Genomic DNA, 18,694 nt, shown 5'->3' on the forward strand with positions numbered 1-18,694 from the left:
AATTTTTTAAAAATTAAATATGTATTTGGTGCAGGGTCCTACTATGCAGCTCGGACTCATAGTGATCCTCCTGTCTCAGCCTCCCCAGCACAGGGATTGCAGAGGTGTGCGACACCATGCCTGGCTTCAACGGCTGGCAAAGTGTGCCTGGGGTTCCAGGCTAGCACGGCATGCAGTATCAGGGCGCTTGCCAGGCGGCCACTTACACCATCAAGTTATCATATGTTGAGTTCTTATTCTCTCTTTCCCTCCGCCCATCCCATCCCCCCACTTCCTTCCTTCCTTGGGATCCAACTCAAGACTTGCACTTGTCAGGCAGGCCTTTATGCCCCTGAGCCATCTCCCCAGCTCTGTACTGTGTCCATTTCTGCTGCGCAGCATGGCGCTTCCTCACCTCAGCCTCACAGATGCGCCTCCTGTCTGCACTGGACTCTCCCCCGTTGCCCCCAAGTGAAGCATGACTCGCTGGTGCCCTGACTGCTGCATGGAAGCCTCTAGTCTGCGGGTGCTGTGACAGCAAGGACCACTGATTTGGTGCTGTGGGTCTCGGGTAGAGCATGCTGTGTTCTCCTGGGGCTGTAGGGCTGACACTTCCTGTTCAGCTTTCCTGATTGTCCTTTCTTGTGTCACTTTCTCTTGAAGGGGAAAGAAAAGGGGATAGGTAACGATTGTGGTAGGGTAGGGCAGAGATCCCAGCTGACCCTCCCCAGCAGCTTGGTTGCCCGTGAGGCAGGAGGTGGGCTGGGCCTGGGGGAACACAAGGCCTAGAGACAGAGCAAGAAAGCAGCCCAGGCCCACACTATGCACAAATGACCTAGTCTGGTGACTCCATGTCCTTGAGCCTGGACATTTCTGGCTGCTTTCAACTGTGAGGAAGATGCCGTTCTCAGGGGTTGTAAGCTTCAAGGTCTTTCCAGCCTATTGGCCCATGAATCTGCTTGGCTGTCGGAACCTTCTGTGTGCAAGGCTGCGTGTCACACACGGGGAGGTCCAGGCCATGGCACGCAGACACTGCCCACTGGAGGGGCAGGGCAGGGCAGGACAGGCTGTGAGAGACTGGCACTGAGGGCGGGGTTCTGCCATTGCCGTGAGCCATGAAGGCCAGGACAGAGTGGGAGAGCTGGGAAGAGAAGGAAGGGCACATCAGGCAGAGGTGCCGACAGGAACAGGGAAGCTGGTGGAGCTGCCAGGGACCAGGGAGCCAGGCTGTGCGCTGAAAGCAGCATGCGGGGCTGTGTGGGGAGGCTCTGTGGTGCCGGGGCAGAGGCCTCCTGGAAGGTTGGCAATGGAGAGCCATGAGCTAGGCAAGGCATAGGGCTCCGGGCGCCTGGTTGCCAGGGCTTCCAGAGGGATGGTGACCAAGGGACCTCTGCTGGACTCTGCAGGGCAGGTGTCTACCCAGTGTCAGCAGTAGGTGCCTCACAAGCACTTTTTTGCGGTGTGTGTGTGTGGGGGGGAGGAACCAGGGATTGAACTCAGGCCCTTGCTCTTGCCAAGGAAGCGCTGATTCCACTGAGCCATCTCCCTGGCCCTGCCCCCACCCCCCTTTTTTTAATGATCCTGAGAGTCAGACCCACATGGCCTTGTGCAGGGCAGGCATGTGTCCTACCACTGAGCCACACTCCCAACCTCCTCAGTAAAGACTTCTGGAGAGAATAAATGGGAAGATGCCATGAAGGAAAAACGACCAGTGACAGCCAGTGACAACCAACCCAGGCCCTGAGGTTAGGAGGGAAGGGGGCTGAGGGAGAGGAGCAAGTTGGGGCAGCCCTGCTGAAGGGGCATAGCAGTGTGCTGGGAGACGCGGGCACACGGTGTGGGGCGTAAGGCGCTGTCTCCAGGGCTGAGGTCTCTGCTCTGGTCCTGCCCACCCATGTTCTCCTGAGGGATCCAGCATTCGGCTACTGTTTCTCCTTTCCTTGAATTTGGGCTCGAGGAAACTGATCAAGCACTGCTGTGTCATGCTAATGGAAAGCTGATGTTTATTGAGCACATAATATGTCCTGAATTAGGCCTTATTGTCTTGAGTTTTTTCGTTGAAGAAACTGAAATTCACACAGCTGTTTAGCCCTGGGGCTGGCTGAGACTCTTTATTCCTAATCTTGGTGGTGCTGTCATCCATGTGAGGGAGAGGGGCTTCGGTGTGCCCGACACTGGAGGAAACCTGCCTCCACTGTGTGAAGGGCAGTCTCCTCATGACATCCAGAGGGCGGAAGGGGTCTTGGAGTTGCCTGGTTTGTTTCTCAGGTGACAAACTGGGACTCAGTATATTTGCAAGCCTGCAGTGGGTGGCATGGCTGCTGGCACTAGCAGTTGAATGACCTCCGTCATGTGATGCACTGGTGTGGGAGTTTCAGTGCCTGCGGGAGCTGGCTGGCCTCGCCTGGCCCTGCCTTCTGCCAGCCAGGCCCGAGCTGAAATGTCCTTCCTCAGCCTCCCCTCACCGTCCTTCCTTCTTGCCCTCCCCCAGATTGACAAGTATCTCTACGCCATGCGGCTCTCCGATGAAACTCTGGTGGACATCATGGCTCGCTTCAAGGAGGAGATGAGGAATGGCCTCTCCCGGGATTATAACCCAACAGCCACGGTCAAGATGTTGCCAACCTTTGTGAGGTCCATTCCTGACGGCTCAGGTGAGTCTCTCATCCAGGGTGGGCCTGAGGGCCAAGTGTTCTGGGAAAGCGCCTTCCACCTTTCATGTGCTCATGAAGCCATTCATTCGCTCAACACATTCAACGTTCTCCATCTTTTCTGCCATCTATTCATTGCCCAATCCATTTATTGATTTGTCTGTTTGTCCTTCTGTCCATCCATCCATCCATCCATCCATCCATCCATCCATCCAGATGTCCACCAATCCACCATCCACATCTGCTGAGCACCTGTCATGTGCCTGGCACTGGGGACAACGTGTTGGACAAGGCTGACTTGCCCTTGTTGGACTGTTTAGTGGCTCATGGCAGTTTGAAAATACAGTGTTTAGGTCCTTGCAGCCACTGTGTGGATTGTTCTTAAGTCTCTAGAATAAACAAAGGGTTTATTTTAGGAGAATCTCTCCATTGGGGTGCCAACCCTCCCTTCCTTTGGTACCTCAGATAAGTAGCAGTGGTAGTGTCAAGCAGGTCTCCTCAGAGGGGAGATCCAGGTCCCCAGTAGAGTAGATTCCCTTATGCTAAGCCAGGGTAGCCTCAGAGTGGAGAAATGGAGAGGGGAGGTATAGTTGGGGAAGAGATTATCTTCCTAAAAAATTATCATCTTTACAAAAAAAAATTATCATCTTTGCCTGTGGTGGAAAGCTTGGGGTTCCCTGGGTGTTGTCAGTTTCCCAACCCAGGCTCCCCTGGAAGAGCAGAGGCTGGGAGGTGTGGCCTGGCCTGCTCAGAGGAAGCTGTTCTGCTCAGTGAACCCACAGTTGTCAGCTTGGGGAGGTGGGTACTGTGTCCTCCTCAGCTTGTCACATTCACAGGAATACCCCTGTGCGCTGCCCCTGTGCCCTCAGCTGGAGTCACCTGCTGCATGGCCCTGGAGAGGGGGCTTATGTGGCAGTCCATTTGTCCTTGTGAACACGTGCCAGTGAGGGTGCCCTTCACACCTGCGTTACTTCCACTGGGAACCCTTTAAAGCCTCAATTTAAAATCTCATCTGAAGGTTCTTGTTTAGAGTAGCTGTACACAGCCTGCAAAACAGATGCCAGAAAGACTGCAGCTGCTGCAGCTGCTGCTCACAAGGGACAGGCAGGTGCATGGCTTATGCGGGCCCAGCAGGTCCTGCCCTGGCCAGAGCCACCTTGGAGGTGGGCTGAGGACGGGCCTGCGTGTGTACACCATGACTGTAGATGAGGCTACACGTACACAGTTGGCATTGCTGTTGGATGTTTCTTTGGCTGTTTTAACAGCCCTCTCACCTTTGTCATTGTGTTTGTTCTGAAGTATTGGTTGGGGCTGGTGAGATGGCTCAGTGGTCTAAAGCACCTACTTAGAACAAGCTTAGCAAAGCACAGGGACCGCGGTTCAATCCCCCAGCACCACACACACACACACACACACACACACACACACACACACATAAATAAAATTAAAAAAAAAAAAAATGAAGTATTGGTTGGTGCAGTTTGGCTTTTTAAGAAGTCCTGTAGAAGTTCTGGTCAGCCTGGTGACTGCAGCGTGGGTGTGCCCTGGGTGTGTTCTCCCACTTGTGGCTGAGACGTCGACCCTGGTAGTTCAGTCCCACTTTTTTCCAGCCCTGGAAGGCAGCCAGCCCAGGAGCACAGGAGCCTTTGGAACTCACTGCCAGTAGCCTGGCTGGATCCACTCCTGGCTAAGTGATGGGGAGGGACCCGGAGGGGGATTGAGAGGGCTTGGGAGCTCTGAGAGCTACCCGATCCCTGCAGGCACCTGATCCTGTGCCCAGCAGGGCCTCCTTTCTTCCTCCAGAGCCTTGCTCTCCCCCAGCCCTGCTCCCCAGCTCAGGTCCGCAGGGGGCACTGTCTTTCATGCCCAACACCTAGCATTTCCGGGGCTGTGGTGTCAAAGTGTGATCCAGATTATGCTAGTGGACCTAGCCATTTGTCCCAGTTGCTCCTCCTCAGAACAAGGTCCAGAACTCATCCAGTGTGTAAAGGCTCTGAGTAGTTCTGCTGCAAAGAGCCTGTTCAACTGGTCTGAACTGTACTTTCCCCCAGTGTCTGCTACCACATTTCATCGGTTTTGAACCATTCATTATTTTTCTCAGATTCCACAATCAGCACTGTTTGATGTAAAGTAATCACATCTTAGGGCTGGGGAGATAGTTCAGCGGTCTAAGTGCCTGCCTGGCAAGCTCAAGGACATAGGTTTAATCCCAAGTACTACATGCTGTCCTGGCCCCAGAATAGGGGTGTGCTATGCCCTACCTGAAACTGGGCATGGAGGCTAACACCTATAATCCCAGCACTGGGAGGCTGAGGAAAGAGGATCACTGTGAGTCTAAGCTGTGTAGTGAGACCCTGTACCAAATACATAAATACAAGATTTTTATTAAAAAAAATTAAAACAATAATCACATCTTAATATTGGCAGCACTGTTTCTTTGCTAAAGTTATATCAAATAATTATAAAGGTGTATCTCACAACCAGGTGTGTCTTTCATGTGACGTGTCCACCCCTACTGAGAAATACTGTGCGCTGGTGGAGGTGGAGTAGCAGCCTGGCCCATCTCCTCCAGCGCTGATGGAGCCAGAAGTTAGAAACAGTCAAGAGTAGACCTAGAACAGTGGAAGGGGGGCAAGACCAAGCTCTGAACCACAGGGACCTTTGGGGCCCTCTCTGCACAGCAGGGCAACCGTTTGTAGTTTTTCCAAAGGATGCCACCCATGTGGGGTTAGAGCCACACCTGTGACCTCCTATTAACTTCTGCCTACACCCTATTTCCAAATAAGATCAGGTTTATGGGTGCTGGTCTTCTAGGGTGGTTAGGACTTCAGTGTATCTTTTTAGGGGATATAATGCAAATCAGAACATTATCCTATGTCTTTTCTTCCTGTGACTGTTGCTTTTTGTGTGTGTGTGCGTGTGCGGTATTGGGATTGAACACAGCAGTGCTGAGCTGCGTTGTTAGCACTTTGTACATCTTTTATTTCGGGAAATTGTCCTACTAAGTTGCCCAGTGTGGCTTCAAAGTTGGGATCCTGGCCTCCTTTCCTGAGCCTCCCAGGTAGCCAGCATTATAGGGGTGCAGTGCCTCACCCAGTTGTTCCTAATACTTAGGGGAGGGGTCAGTTTGTAGGCCCGGATACCATGGCATGGTCCCTATAGCCACACAAACTTGGATACTGTGTCAAAATTTGGGGACCTCACTCCACTCAATCCCTAACCCTTGGTGGATTGAAGTGCTTCCCTTTTCACCTCCTCTCGCTTCTGGGCTCCTTTGCCCTCGAGAACCAAGGGGTCCCCTGAATGCAATTCCCTTTCATAGGAACTCCATGGTGTGGTTCCCATCTTGAAACGTTAATTAATCACTGCTTCTGCTGTACTCATTAGCGACAGAATTAACTCCCAAACCACACGGATAGCCCGGAATGCACCATAAATGGTGCTAGAGAAATACCCCTGCCTGGGAGGAGGTGAGGATGTGGTTTTGAAGGCGAAGGGAGATCTTCCCCCCGGGTAGCTTGGACTCATTTTCAAAACTGCTGTATTTCCAGGATGACTCCTGAAAACATATCTGGCACATACATTCAGAGACATATCTGCCTGATTTTCATTAATATTTTTCCCTTTGGACATTTTAATATGGATATTTTTGGGTTTGTTTCTCGTTGCTCTGAGGAGATTCTGCTGACTGTGCCTCGCTCCTGAAGGCTTCTCTACAGTTTACCACTGAATATGGAATATGACAGGTGGGTGGAGAGCTTTCGGACGGTCTATCAAGTTGGATAGTTGTTACTCCTTCATGGTTCCTGGTATAGTCTTTACCAAAGGAGAAGCAAAAAAAACTCAAGAGCTTTTGGCTATACCCTGATCTTTTCCCATGCACATCTCAGTGGTTTACATCATGGTATTTCCTTTTGCTTCCTGTGGCATGTGGCTGTCTTGGTTTCTCTGTATGGAAAAAGTGTTAATTATCTCAGAAGTTGGTTCCATCTGTGAAGCTTCCTACATCTCTGCTGTTCTGGTTGGTAGTTTTATTTTTGATACTGGGATTGAACTCAGGACCTCGCGTTTGCCAGAAAGGTGGTACGGAGCTGTCTTCCTGACAGGTTGGTAGGGTGTGTGTGTGTGTGTGTGTGTGTGTGTGTGTGTGTGTGTGTGTGTTGAGGATCGTACTTGCTAGGCAAGGGCTGTACCCCGAGCCGTACCCAGCCCCTGGGTGAGCCCCTGATGAAGGCTAGCAGTGTCACGGGCCTGGGTGGCAGACAGGAGGAAATGCCATTGCTGCTCCTGGGAGCAGGGCAAAGGGAGGCACTTCGCGAAGGCGGGGCTTTGTTTGCCTGGTGTTCCAGCGCAGGCCTGGACTTGAGAGGCACATCTGCCGCTGTGTTTGTTTTCCATTATTTGCTGGGAGTAGTGGCTGTCATTAGAAGTGGAGAGTTGTCAGGGCCCTTCAGGTGCTTTGCTTAATGAGCCTTCTCTTAAAGAGTGCCTCTCCTGGCATCAGTGGGGTGGGAAGAAGCTGCACATAGGAGGCCCCCTGAGCGGGAAGGCAGGCTGAGGATAGGAGGTGTGCCGAGGGTGCTGGGGGGAAGCCTGCTGCTGCAGAGAGCGGCTGAACCTGAAGGGAGGAGAAAGCTAGTAAAAAGCCGAGCGTGGTGGCACTCACCTATAATCCCAGCCCTCCAGAGGCTGAGGTAGGAGGATCACCAGGAGTTGGAGGCCAGCCTGGACTATTAGTGAGACTCTGTGTCAAAGAAAAAAAAAAAGTGGAAAAAATCCAGAACTGGATAAATGCTGATGCCACTGCTCATCTCTGGGTGCCCGTGGAGATGCCCCTGACTTCTCTGAACCTCCTTGTCCTCACCTGTGAAATGGGCAGGACACTCCCTGGACTGGCTGCCCCATGAGGCTATCAGGATCAAGTAAAAGTGCCTGGAAACTGCAGACCACCATCTTCATAATTTGAGGACTGGCTTTTTTTTTTTTTTTTTTTTGTGGAACTGGGGATTGAACTCAGGCCCTTGCGCTTGCCAGGGAAGTGCTTATTCCACTGAGCCATCTCTCCAGCCCTTGAAGATTGACTTTACAGGAATCCTTCAGAAGCTCTCTTGTGGCCACTGTGGCCAGAGGACCCTACCCATCAGGCCGGCCCTCAACAGCATGTAGAGTGGAGAATTCACTGGGACTTCTGGTGTTAGAGGAGGAGGAGGAGGCAGAGAAAAGTTGGAAATCAAGGTGGGCTGTTGGGGCCGGGGAGATGGCTCAGTGGAATAAGCGCTTCCCTGGCAAGCGCAAGGGCCTGAGTTCAATCTCCGGTTCCACCAAAAAAAAAAAAAAAAAAAAAAAAAAAAAAGTGGGCTGGGGCACCTCCATGCAGCACCCTGCCCTGGAGCTGGCCCTGGAATGGGCTGAGCCCTCTGGGCTGTAGCTCCTATCCCTCTATGAGGGGTGACCATAGCCTTAGTTGGCGGTTGAGGGGACCAACCCAAGATAAAAGGGAATGGTAGAGTGTCTTTGTTGTAGAGGGCAAGTGGATATTTGGGGGGATTTCTTTCCTAAAGAATATTGAACTTGAATTCCTTCTGTGGTTCTGGTACCGCCCCTGCACCCCAGGCTGATGTTTTATGCCCTAGCCAGTGACTCCGGCCAGAAAACAGCCCTGCTCCCCTGTAGGACAGGCCCAGGACCTGCGGGCGCGTGTCACGTGCTGATACTGATCCAAGCACATGGCTGAGAGGGGTGACTGTCCTTGGTTCACACGTTGGTTCCCTGCAGCTGGTGCAGGGGATGCCCTGCCCTGACCTCAGAGGTGAAGTCCAGAGAGCAGCGAGCTCCGGAGACCGCAGCATCCAGTGGGGTTTTCCACACACCCGCTGTCCTTTGCGGAGCTCTTCCTGGGAGTCTTTGCTGGCAGAGTGCAGGAGGGAGCAGCCCCGCTAGGGCCCCACAGGTCCCACGAGCACAGCCGAGCTCACTGCTGGCCTGGGGCGTCCGCAGCACTGTGGACCCTGGGGCGACAGGAGAGCCAGTGAGCGTGCCTGCCTCCTGAGTCACTTGTCACCGAACTGGGCAGATAGGCCATTTGTACACAAAAAACAAGGAGCACCTTGGTTTGCGCAAGTCAGGGACAGGGAGAGGCCTGCTGGCCTTGTGAGTGACTGAGCCACTTGAGCTGGGCACCTCCTTTCCATAAACCCAGGAGACGCCATAATGTTTGCAGTGCATGAACTCCACAATGATCCTCTTGCATCAGCCTCTGGAGTGCTGGGATTACAGGTGTGCACCACCACACTGGCTCTAAATTCGGGCTCTTTTCAGACAGGGTCTCCCTTGGTAACCCAGGCTGACCTTGAACTCATGGTGATCCTCCTGCCTCAGCCTCCTGAGTCCTAGGATTACAGGCATGCACCATTATGCCTGGCTAAGTTCAGGTTCTTAAGCACAGCATAGTATTCTGATGGTACCCCAGAGATAACTGTATACCTCATCTGAATTTCTCATAAGCCTGTGGTAGCTGCCTGTCAGCGTTCTCCCTTGACTGGGCCCATTTCTTTTGGAACATGGCAACAGTTATACTGGCAGTATCGTGTGGGGTCTCTATAAACACCGTACAGCTGGGCATAAAAAGGAAGGATGTGCTGATCCGTGTGCCACATGCAGGCACCTTGAATGCATTATGCTAAGCAAAGAGAGCCAGGTAGAGCGACCTGTTTGTCGTGATTCCTAGAATAGGGATCCATAGATACAGAAAGTAGGTAAATGCCTAATGGGGTGGGGAGGTTGGGAGAATATAGGAAACGACTGCTAATGAGTCTGGAGTTCCTTTTGTCCTAAAATTAGAGACTTCTGTGTCCAGCTCTGTAAACATACTGAAAGCCACTGTACTATACACTTGAAGTGGGTGAATTGTTGGACAGTGGATTAAATCTCAGTAAAATTATTATTTATAAATCCAGCCGATGGCATAACTGCTTTACACTCTTATGCGCAAGTAGAGTACAAGGGGTGAGTGGGCCACAGATCCCTGTTGCCCATTTCTTGAGTTGTCCTGGGTACCTCGGACAAATGCAGAATCCACTGAGTTACAACCCTTCCTCCAGGAACTTGAGCGAGAGCGGTGAGGTCAGTGCAGGACTTCGGGGTGTCCATTCAGTGACTCCACAAGTGTGTGTTGAGCTATTACTACACGCCCCAAGCCCTTCCAAGTGCCAGAAGCGGTAGCAGTGTGTCAGAGCTTCAGCTTGGTGGAATCAAGTAGGAGATGTGTCAGCTGTAGAAAAGAGAAGGCTAGGTCTGGCTAGGTAGCTCCGCAGGCTCACCGGGGTTCGATTCTCGCGCTGTGCGGGCCGGGGAATGAGCCTGGGCATGGTGGCGTGTGCCTGTAATCCCAGCACTTGGGAGGCTGAAAACGGGAGGATTACTGTGAGTCCAATCTGTGTAGTGAAGCCCTGTAGACCCTGTACTAAATACACACACACACACACACACACACACACACACACACACACGTAAAGAGAAAGCTAAGAGAAAGAAAGAAGGGTTAGGTTTTGTTTATTTTTTTAAAAAATAAATTTAGAAAAGCCTAAGGACCTCAGCCTTGCCAGATACAATCTTAAAAAGAGCAAAGTTGTAGAAGTTTACTTCCTGGTTTTAAAGTTTACTATAAAGAGCAAAGTCAGGGCTGTGTGGTGGTGGCAGAAGGGGAGACTTTTTCTTTCTTTCTTTTTTTTTTGTATTTTAGGGAAGGGTCTACAGGGTGTTCAGGGTCTCACTACTAGATCAGACTTGTGGTGAGTCTCCTGTTTCAGCCTCCCAGATGTTGGGATTACAGGCATGGGCCCCCACACCCAGTCTCAATCACCGTCTCAGCGTGCCCTGGGAGCGGGGCTAGCACAGCAGGGTTTTGTTTTTTTTTTTTTGTCTTTTTGAGACAGGGTCTTGCTATGCAGTTCAGGCTGGCCCTGAGTTTTCACTTTGTAGCTCAAGGTCCTGGTCTCAAACTCACAGTGACCCGCCTGCCTCAGCCTAAGTGCTGGGATTACAGGCATGCATCACCACGCCTGGCAAGAACAGTAAACATCTAGATCAGTGGAACTGAACTGAGAACACAGAAATAAACTTAGGGAAGATAGCTCAATGGTGTGTTTGCCTGGCAAGTGCAAGGTCCCAAGTTAAATCACTGGTACTGAAAAAAAAATAAACTTAGATATTTATGGTCAGTTATTTATTTATTTTTTCTTCACAAGGGTACCAAAGCTGTTGAGTGAGGGAAATAGGGGTCTTCAGCACGTAGTGCTGGGACATTTATTATCCATTTAGGAAAGAGTGAAGCTGGCCTTTGACCTTGCCCATTAAGAAAACTAAAGATGGATCAAAGATGTAAATATGCCAGGCATGGTTGTGCACTCCTATAACCCCGGTAGTCAGGAGACTGAGGTAATGAATATTAAATATAATGCCCAAAACCAGAGCAAAAGAAAGAAAAAAGATATACATTGCATTTCATCAAAATTAAAACTTTGTGCTTTAAAGGACACTTTTGAAAATTCAAGTCTTTTAGTAAAGAAAAGGAATACCTTTTTCATAAAGGGGACCATAAAACCTATCATTTTTTTAAAAAAACAATACTATCAAGGAAGTAATTGTGTGGTATGTGAGCACATTTTTAAAATATTGTTGTACTTGGATTCTTGTTTTGTGAAGCATCTGCTCATTTCATTTGGGTCATTTTTTTGCTCATTTTTTTGATTGGGTCATTTACTGTTTTTTTTTTGGGGGGGGTCTAATTGTTTTGAATTCTCTCCCCCTCCCAAGTAGAAGAAATTTTCAGGGAAAAGGAATGGAGGCTTGACATAGCTCCCGAGAGACAGGAGCGATCCTGAGTGGGTTGCCCTGCATTGAATTTTTTATGTATTCTAGATGTGAGTTCTCTGGGAGTTGCTGGGCGAAGTTTTTCCATTCTGTTGGTCATTGTCTTCGCTGTGCAGAAGCTTTTTGATTTGATGTGGTCCCATTTACTACTCTGCCATAAAAAAGGATAAATTTAAGTCAATTATAGGAAAATGGATGAGACCATAGTGGCTTTGTTGTTGTTTGTCTTGTTGAGGCAGGGTCTTCCTGTGCAGTTCAGGCTAGCCTTGAGCTCACTTTGTAGTCCAGGCTGGTCTCAAAACTTGCAGTGACCCTCCTGCCTCAGCCTCCCCAGAGTGCTGGGGTTACAGGCATGCACCACCATGCCTGGCTGAGACCAAAATGTTAAGTGGAATAAACCTGACACATAAGCTTAAATATCTCATTGTTTCTCTTATATAGGAAATCTAATATACAAAGAGAGAGCAAAGTAAAGGAGAGGTAATAGGAACAGTGATAGAGCTTTCTCAAAGGGAGGAGGATCAAGAGATGGATGGAGAAAGGAACAAAGAAGGGAAGGGAAAGGCGCTAAAAAGGAGATAAAGGGCCACCGAGATAGCTCAGCAGACTAAAGCACCTGCTTAGGCAGACTCAGGGACCATGTTCAAGCCCCAGTGTGCCCCCCCCCCTGCACCTGAGTGGGGATTGAGAGTGGGTGTGGTGGCACGTGCCTGTAATTCCAGCACTTGTGGCTGAAAACGGGAGGATCACTACAGTCATCTGTGTAGTGAGACCCTATACTAAATACATTGTTTTTTAAAAAAGGAGTTAAGAAGTATTGTGTACATGACCAATGCCATGTGAAGAATGTAACATTGCATACTGAAAACATAAACTCGGAAGAATTTTAAAAAGAAGCTTATAATTATGGTGAAAAAGATGCTGGTTATACAAGATACAGTAATAAGGCTCCTTCCCCTGAAAATGAGCTAAGCACTTGTCCTCAGCACCCAGGTATTGACTGCCACAGGACTGAGGGCGTAGTGGGCCACTGAAACTCAAGAGGCAGGAGTGGCTGTCACCCGGCTGATGACACGGTTACAAAATTCACGAACCTTGGCCTCATTGAGTTGAGGGTCAGGGAAAGAAGCCAGTCACAGGAAGTCAAGGAGTGCTGATGGTACTTACATGAGCTTCCAGACTAGGCCAGTTTCAGCGACAGAGTAGAGTAGGGCTGAGGTAACCAAGGCCCGCTGGGAAGGCAAGTGGGGAGAGGCTGCTCGTGGGGAAGGGTTCCTGTTGTAGAGATGTCACTGCACTGTTAGTGGTGGCGGCGGCAAACTTTGGGTTGTGCATAATTTACACACGTGGCCAGCCTGTGGGTTAAGTGTTATTCAGGACTAGCAGACAGCAATGTCTAAGCTGACGCGGGAGGAATCCAGGGCTGGCGATGGGCCTCTCCTGCAAAGAGGTTTCCCGAGTTGGAGCGCTGTGTGATTGGTGTTTATGGATAGCAGTGCTGTTTTTGAAATAAGTATTTAGAGAAAGATGGAGTGGAACCTTGTATGCAAGGCTTCCATGACTGCAGCTGGAAGTGAGACACGGCCCGCTTGAGCCCTTTCTATCCAAGGCTTTGGGGCCAGGCTAGGTTGTCTTTCGACCACTTGTCCTGAGTGGTGGTCGGGTGAGACCACCAGAGTCTCACTTCCCGCTGAAGGCACTGTGTGTGCTGGGGGGAGAGGGGAGAGACACTGGGTCCAGGGCACAGGAATGGCCTGTGGCCTTCCATTTGGGTCTGATGTCACACTGTTGTCTCCTGAACAGAGAAGGGAGATTTCATTGCCCTGGATCTTGGCGGGTCTTCCTTTCGAATTCTGCGGGTGCAAGTGAATCATGAGAAGAAGCAGAATGTTCACATGGAGTCCGAGGCTTACGCCGTCCCGGAGAACATTCTGCACGGCAGCGGAAGCCAGGTGGGTCCCTGTGTTCTTCGGTCAGCACCGTTGGGCCAGTGTTCCCTGGGCTCCCGGGCTCCTAAGCGCTGGGGCCGGGGCTTCTGGCAGGGCTTGGGGGAGGCAGGGGCTCTGTCACAGTGCGTGAAGGTGGGGACTCCTGGGAGGAAGGGTGTGGCAGCCAGGGGCAGGCTGGGTGGTGTTGGGAGATGCTGTGCTTCCACACCTGGAGGAGGGGTTAATGTTACCTACTGTGTGACTGATCAGGTTCCAGAAGGTTCAAAATTCTCTAACAGAATTCGAGAAACTCTGGGCTGCCTGAATTTAGAGAGGGTGATGCTGAAGAAAATATGGGAATCTGAGCAGGATCTTGGGAGACAGCTCAAAGACTTCCCCAGGTACTAAAATATGCTAATTAGACTATCTTTGTCATTTACTGTAGGCATGTGGAGGCTGTAGTTCAGTCTCCTTCCAGTTAATCAGGGTTGGAGCCAGGCATCCACATCTGTGGCCTTATCCTGTCCTTTGGGGCATTATGGCTTCATAGGCCGCCATAGGCCTTCGGCAGCACCAGTGACCCACGCAGCTTCGCTTACTCTGAATCCACTTCCCCTCTCCACATGGGAGCCTAGGCCTTGAGCAGGCTCACAAGTAAACATAGAAAGCCAACTGGTTAACATTAAATCCTTCTCAGAGCCACTTAGTAGTGGTCTCCATCAGCTGGGTAAACTGGTGCCGTGGGATTGGACGCTTGGGCTTTCGCAGGGTGAAGGTGGCAGAGGGAGGCCCTATGGCTCTGCTGGGTAACTGTTCTCCTTCCTCAGGAGTCCTGGCCTGGTCCCCCAGTGGGGATTTAGCACAGCCTTGGGGTAGAAATGGCCACTCTTCCGCCTCTTCACCTACTCATCTGAGAGGCTGGGTCACAGCCATGGTAACAGGATGCTTTGTTAACTGGAGGTGCTTTTTCTTGGTTTAACAGAATTGCACACCCTTGGGGCAGCAGGCAGGGGGAGCAGGCCTTGCTGTGGACGTCACTGTCCCCTCCTGTCATGCTTACACCAAAGCCCACGCCCTCCTGGGCTGGGTAGGCCCGCGTCTTTCTGTGGCTGAGCACTGTGGGTAGGCCCATCCAGTTGCTGTGAGTTCCCAGGACCCAGTGACCAAGGTTCAGGAAGGTTCCCTTACTCTGGGTTTTAGTCATCTCGGGTCCTGTGAGCCCACGACGTGGGGTGCTTTGCCGCTGCCCTGTGGGTGGCTGCTGTCCAGGCTGTGTTGGCCCCTGAGTCAGGGCTGTGACCCAGAGGGTTGTTCAGAACTTGGCAATACTTGCTGGAGGGAGGTGTGTTCACTGCAAGGTTTATGACTGAGTTCTGGCTGGCCTTGGAGTAGAGACCCAGCAGCGTTCTCCACATTCCACTTTGTTCCAGAATCAGTGTGGGTGGGGCAGACAGGTAGCCTTCCTGTGCCTGAGAGAGAAGGACTGATCCTGGTCTCCAACTTAGTCCCTGAGGCTTAAGCTCTGAGCTTTTAGACTGCATCATGGTGAGCCACTCTGCCATCAGCCCTGGAACTGGGGTGCATCACCCGGTGGTGGCCCTGTGTGCGTTGCTGGGGTGCAGAAACCCACCTGTACATCAGCGTATGGTGTGCCCAAGGTCTCCCAACCAGGGTGGGCCACTACATGCTTCTTTCTCGGGTAGCTGCAGGTTCAGGGCTTAGCTTCCACTTAGCGAGAAGTACTGGCCTGTCACTCTGTTCCCCAGAGATTCTTGGGTTGAACCACCGAAGCCTGGTACTTGCACCATATAGACCATCACTGTATCAGCATTCATGTGCCTTGCCTGACGTGTGTGTGTGTGTGTGTGTGTGTGTGTGTGTGTGTGTGTGTGTGTGTATATAGTATTAGGATTGAGCAGCCCAGGGCTTTTGAATGTGCTAGGCAAGCACTCTGCCGCTGAACCGTATCTCCAGCCCTTTTAAAAATTTTAAAATTTTAAAATTTTTTTTTAAAAAACTGAGCTTGCACTTGCAGTTCCCCTGCCTCAGCCTCCTGAGAAACTGAGGTTGCAGTTGTGTGTTACCAGCCCCCCAGCCCTGATCGTGGGTGCTCTTCCCCCAGGTGTGTACTCACTGCATTCACCTCCAACACACTTTTTTTTTTGGTCTTACTATGCAGTTCAGGCTGGTCTTGAGCGCACTTTGTAGCCCAGGCTGATCTCAAACTCACAGTGATCCTCCTGCCTCAGCCTCCCCAATGCTGGGATTACCGGCCTGCGCCACCACACCTAGTTATGTATTTGATCATCAACACAACCCATGCAATAGGTAGTTGTTGTTAGTCCCATATCATGGATGGCAAGATTAAAGCTCAGCTGTTTAATCCAGACATTAGCTTCAGCAACTTTAGACTTCTAGGAAAGGATTTTTGTTTTTTTAATTTCCATTTTAAGTTTTAAATTTTTGGCAGTAAGGGGATGTGAGGGCCATCAAAGGGATGAGGAAAGAGGCTTGGAGGAGGACACACAGGAGGAGGACACACTGGAGGAAGACACACAGGAGGACACACAAGAGAAGGACACACAGGAGGAGGACACGCTGGAGGAAGACACAGAGGAGGACACACAAGAGGAGGACACGCTGGAGGAGGACACACAGGAGGACACACAGGAGGAGGACACATAAGAGGAGGATATGCTGGAGGAAGACACACAAGAGGACACACAGGAGGAGGACACACAGGAGGACACACAGGAGGAGGGCACATAAGAGGAGGACACGCTGGAGGAAGACACACAGGAGGACACACAAGAGAAGGACACACAGAAGCAAACAGGAGCTGCCTTGGAAGCCTCGTTACTAGACTGTTGTTACTGGGTGCTGGTCCCTCTGAGGTCTTGCTGATTCCTGCAGAGGAAGGATTTTGGTGACCCAGGTCTGCCTTCCTCAGACTCAGACTGTGAATAGCAGCAAATTCATAGAGTTGGGATTGCAAGGGACACTCCTCTACCATAGGTGGGTCATCTTAAAAATGGATCCCTAAGCCTTTTATGTAAAATGCCAGTGGACGTAGAGGAAAGTACTGAGGCAAGCACCAGGAGCGCCTCGTGCCCCTTCATCTAGACTGGCCGTGGGTAACCCTTTGCTGCTCTTCTGTCTCCTCTGGCACCCCACTTGTACCTGCATCTCAAAAGCCTCTGTGTAGTTTCAACCTTTCCTAATTTCAGAAGCACAAATGCAACATTCTTAAATATCACTTAGTTTTGTTTTGATTAACAAGTTTTTTTTTTTTTTTTTTTTTTTTTTTTTTTTGTTTGTTTGTTTGTTTTGTTTTGTTTTAGCTGTTTGCCCTTTCTAGTCACAGGGTCTGAGTCTCTGTGTATTTTTTTTTTTTTTTTTTGGTGGAACCAGGGATTGAACTCAGGCCCTTGTGCTTGCCAGGGAAGCGCTTATTCCACTGAGCCATCTCCCGGCCCATCTGTGTATTTTTAAAACAAAAAACCTGTTGTCAGGAATGAAAGAAATGAATTGTTCTCTAGACACTAAAGTGTGGCATGCAAGGGGGGCTGGGTCACATCTGTCCTGGCAGACAGGGCCAGTCCCGGGGCAGTTTTCCAGTAGAGCCATGGGGGTTGTGCCAGGTTTGGCTGGGGCACTGGGTACCTGCCCTGTCCTGTGAGTCCCTGTGAATTGTTTCTGCAGTCCGCTGCTCCTAGGCATTCCCTGGCCTCCCTCCCTCCCTCACCCCTCATATCCTTCCTCCCACTTACACCAGGCAGCTTCTGATTGCAGATGGCGTGAGGCACAAGGACTGACTCAGTAATGGGTTTATATCAGCCTGAAATATATATAGGTGACCGAAAGCTTAGCCCAGCTTTTCCAGGAAAGGGAGTCCCGCATCTTCTCAGTCCCCAATTCTGCCTGCAGCCCTAGTCTGAAGGACAGCAGCTCAGGAACAGAGACTGCTAAATCAAGGAACTCCTTCAGGCCAATGACCTTGTCTGGGAGCTTGGGTGGGGCTACTTTGTGGTTTGGCCCTTTTGGCACGAGAAGCTCTGTGGCTGTGCTAATCCCATACAGAAGGGTTCTGTGTTCTGTGTCGCAACAGGAATATGAATTGGACAGGGAAGTTGCTCAGACTGGCATGGCTGCCCCAGGAGCAGACAGGTGCTCAGATTGCATCACCAAGGTAGAGCGCTAAAGAAAATGCGAGTCTCATTCTTCCAAGCGCTCTTCCGGTTGCAATATTACCATTAGTTTTGGTTCTATTTTAGAAAAGAGAGGCATTATCAGACAGGTCTAAAAAGTTTACCTGAGCCAGTCGTGGTGGCACATGCCTGTACTCCTAGTACTCAGGAAGCTGAGGCAGGAGGATTGTTGTGAGTTCAAAACCAGCATGGCATACAAAGTAGGCTGACTGAAACTGAAAGGCCGGCCTGGACTGCATAGCAAGACCCTGTCTCAAAAAGACAAACAACTAAATAAATAAATGCTTACCTGAGAGATGGTGAGCTGCTTATTCCCAGCAGAAAGCAAGCAGAGGCCCAGGAAGAAGTGCTCTGGAGTTTTCCTAGTAGACTCTTACGTTATGTGGAGTAGGCACAGGAAACTGCAGTCGCGAGTCCCCGAGGCACAGCAGCAGGGCTGACACCTGCACGTGTCACGGAGCACACCTGCCTCGCTTCTGTTTATGGGCAGTTCACAACCAGGCCACTGCCTAGGGCATTAGCAGTCAGAGTGGCAGAGCGGGCAACCGCAGCAGCACGAGGGTGGCACCTGAGCTTTTTGTTGTTGACGCTTGGGAATCAGGTCCAGGGCATTGTGTGTGCTAAGGATATTCTGCTGCTGAGCCACAGCCTGTCCTGTGTTGGGTGCTGGGGACATGGTAAGTGCGGCCCTGAGAACCTGGGTCCTCTACACTTAGGCTGTGTATAATTGTTGACGTGTGCTTACCCTTCTATACAAAGTAAAAATACAGTGCTCCTAGAGTTGCTGCTTCACTCAGGTGAGGGCCACTTGACCTGGTGGTGTCAGCTGCCCATAGCCAGAGGGTTGTAGAAGGACAACACGATTTCCTGTCATTTCAAAATGTCCTCAGTTTCCCTGGTGACACATGTGGAGTGCCCGCTGTGCAGCCAGTTCCACCTGAGAGTTTGAGGTCCTTCCTAAGGGCTGTGCTGGCCCCCGAGTGGCCCTTTGTGACACCACCCCTCCAGGACACATGAAGGAGGAAATTGGTGACCTGTCCCCAAAAGAGGCCAAGTC

The 18,694-nt window shown here is 50.8% G+C and overlaps 1 protein-coding gene across 3 annotated transcripts in view; it reads left to right on the forward strand.

Moving 5' to 3' along the window:
* Nucleotides 1-18,694, forward strand: part of Hk1 (hexokinase 1) — a 91,970-nt gene that overhangs the window by 43,142 nt on the left and 30,134 nt on the right. For all 3 annotated transcript variants that reach the window (XM_023723403.1, XM_023723394.1, XM_004623957.2), the window contains 2 exons: nucleotides 2,471-2,633; nucleotides 13,305-13,453. In XM_023723403.1, coding sequence (XP_023579171.1) covers nucleotides 2,471-2,633; nucleotides 13,305-13,453 — 312 coding nt within the window. The remainder of the gene's footprint in view (nucleotides 1-2,470; nucleotides 2,634-13,304; nucleotides 13,454-18,694) is intronic.

The sequence above is a fragment of the Octodon degus genome, unplaced genomic scaffold (genome assembly GCF_000260255.1).
Source record: "Octodon degus isolate 3935 unplaced genomic scaffold, OctDeg1.0 scaffold00005, whole genome shotgun sequence".
Lineage (NCBI taxonomy): Eukaryota > Metazoa > Chordata > Mammalia > Rodentia > Octodontidae > Octodon > Octodon degus.